Source organism: Crocodylus porosus, unplaced genomic scaffold (assembly GCF_001723895.1).
Source record: "Crocodylus porosus isolate Cpor-Errol unplaced genomic scaffold, CroPor_comp1, whole genome shotgun sequence".
Classification (NCBI taxonomy): Eukaryota; Metazoa; Chordata; order Crocodylia; family Crocodylidae; genus Crocodylus; species Crocodylus porosus.
Window position 1 is genome coordinate 32933326 of NW_017728911.1, and position 1787 is coordinate 32935112.

The 1787-nt window shown below is 51.1% G+C and overlaps 1 protein-coding gene across 4 annotated transcripts in view; it reads left to right on the forward strand.

Moving 5' to 3' along the window:
• NR2F2 (nuclear receptor subfamily 2 group F member 2) overlaps window positions 1-1787 on the forward strand; it is a 13278-nt gene that overhangs the window by 6340 nt on the left and 5151 nt on the right. For 2 of the 4 annotated variants that reach the window (XM_019533772.1, XM_019533773.1), the window contains exon 1: window positions 175-604. The exons of 1 other annotated variant lie outside the window; for it this stretch is intronic. In XM_019533772.1, the coding sequence (XP_019389317.1) occupies window positions 175-604 (430 nt within the window). Of the gene's footprint in view, window positions 1-174; window positions 605-1787 lie in introns of those variants that run through there. One more of the 4 variants, XM_019533775.1, reaches the window with a different exon arrangement.

Sequence of the window (1787 nt, forward strand, 5' to 3'; positions counted from 1 at the left end):
TATATATATTTTTTTTATTTTATTTTTTGAGAGAGAGAGGGAGGGGAAGGAGACAAAAAAAAGCAACAACGCGAGAGAGCGACAAACTGCTTGCAAAGCTGAGCTGAAAGCCAAGCAAACAAACTTTAACAAATAAAGGGGGAACAGGAAGTTTGGAAGCGGTGTCCAATAGATATGGCAATGGTAGTTGGTACGTGGCGAGACCCCCAGGACGATGTACCCGGAGCTCAGGGAACACAGCCGTCTCAAGCCCCGCCAGTGCAAGGACCTCCAGCCGGGGCCCCTCACACACCACAGACCCCGGTGCAAGGAGGGCCTCCCAGCACTCCAGCCCAGACCAACCAGCCAAGCCAGCAGAGCCAAGGAGACAAGCAGCAGCAGCAGCAGCACATTGAATGTGTGGTTTGTGGGGACAAGTCTAGTGGCAAACATTATGGCCAATTTACCTGCGAAGGGTGCAAGAGTTTCTTCAAGAGGAGTGTAAGGAGGAACCTGAGCTATACTTGCCGTGCCAACAGGAACTGTCCGATTGACCAGCACCACCGCAATCAGTGTCAGTACTGCCGCCTCAAAAAATGCCTCAAAGTTGGCATGAGACGGGAAGGTATTGGGATTTCATTTGTTTTCCAGTTGTCACTCGCTGCATAGTTGTTTGCCTTTGTAAAAAGAGAAAAAAAGCCAAACAAATGTCTTTCTTTGCTGTGATAGATAGCTATTCTATTTTAAGAAAGGGGGGAAGAGGGGGAAAAAAAATCCCACGCTAAGCAGAAGTGAGACAAACTTTTGCGTGGCTGCAGCCGGGGAGGGGGTGCGGGGCCAGGGGTGCCTCCCTGCCCTGGCCAGGGGGCTGTGTCGGGGGGGATCTGGGTTATGGGAAGGGGATGCTGCTGAAGGAGGGAAATGTGGATTCTGACTTGGAGTTACTTTTTCACCACCCCCCGCCGCCTCCTGCATGCTCCCGGCTCGGGTGTGCGTGTGTGTGGATGTGTCTGTAGACGACCCCCTCGGTCCCCCCACCCTTATTGCAATGTTGCCCGGGAGCTTCAGGTCCTGCAGCAGGGCAGCTCGCATCCCTGCAGCCCTCCACTCTGCCAGGGGGGTTGTTATGACGATTCGTATTTTTTTTAAAAGATCCGCCTGTCAACCCCCCCCCCCCAACTATGCTTAAGCTTTCACGTGTATTTTTCCTCCCGGGAGGAGAGGCAGAGTGACCCAGGGCCGGGAGTGGGAGGCAGCAAACAAGTGACTGTGGGTTTTATGGGTTTTTTTGTTTGGTTGGTGGTTGTTGTTGTTGTTGTTGTTTTTTAATCCGAGCAAGTCGAGTCTTTGTGATATAAAATTAGACGAGAAATGTGAGCCTCAGTTTTCCAATGGCGTGTTGTGTGTCTGGACGCTGCTATGTAGGTTAAGGGTTAGGGGACTCGGGACTGCCTGGCTGCTGCTGCTGCTTCTTCTTTTTCTCCCCCCTTTTGTGTTTCTGCAAGAGTAACTAACCTTGTAATACGTGAAATAACAAAGATAAATCAAGCCCGTTGGAGCGCCTCTCGCTTCTTGCTGCATCTCTGTCTCTCGGCCCCTTTTCTTTCTCCTTTTCTCTCGCTGTCACCATGTAAATTTATTAGCAAAATGAAAGGCCCACTTTCCAGGAGCAGCTGAGGAAGGTGCCTTGAAAGACCCCGGCTCAGCGTCTCCTGGAGCCCCGCGTGTGTCTGCTGCGATGCGATTGTGTGCGTGTGCGTGTGTCCCCCTATTTTCTTTTCCTTTTTTTTTTTAATTCAAAGGATGCT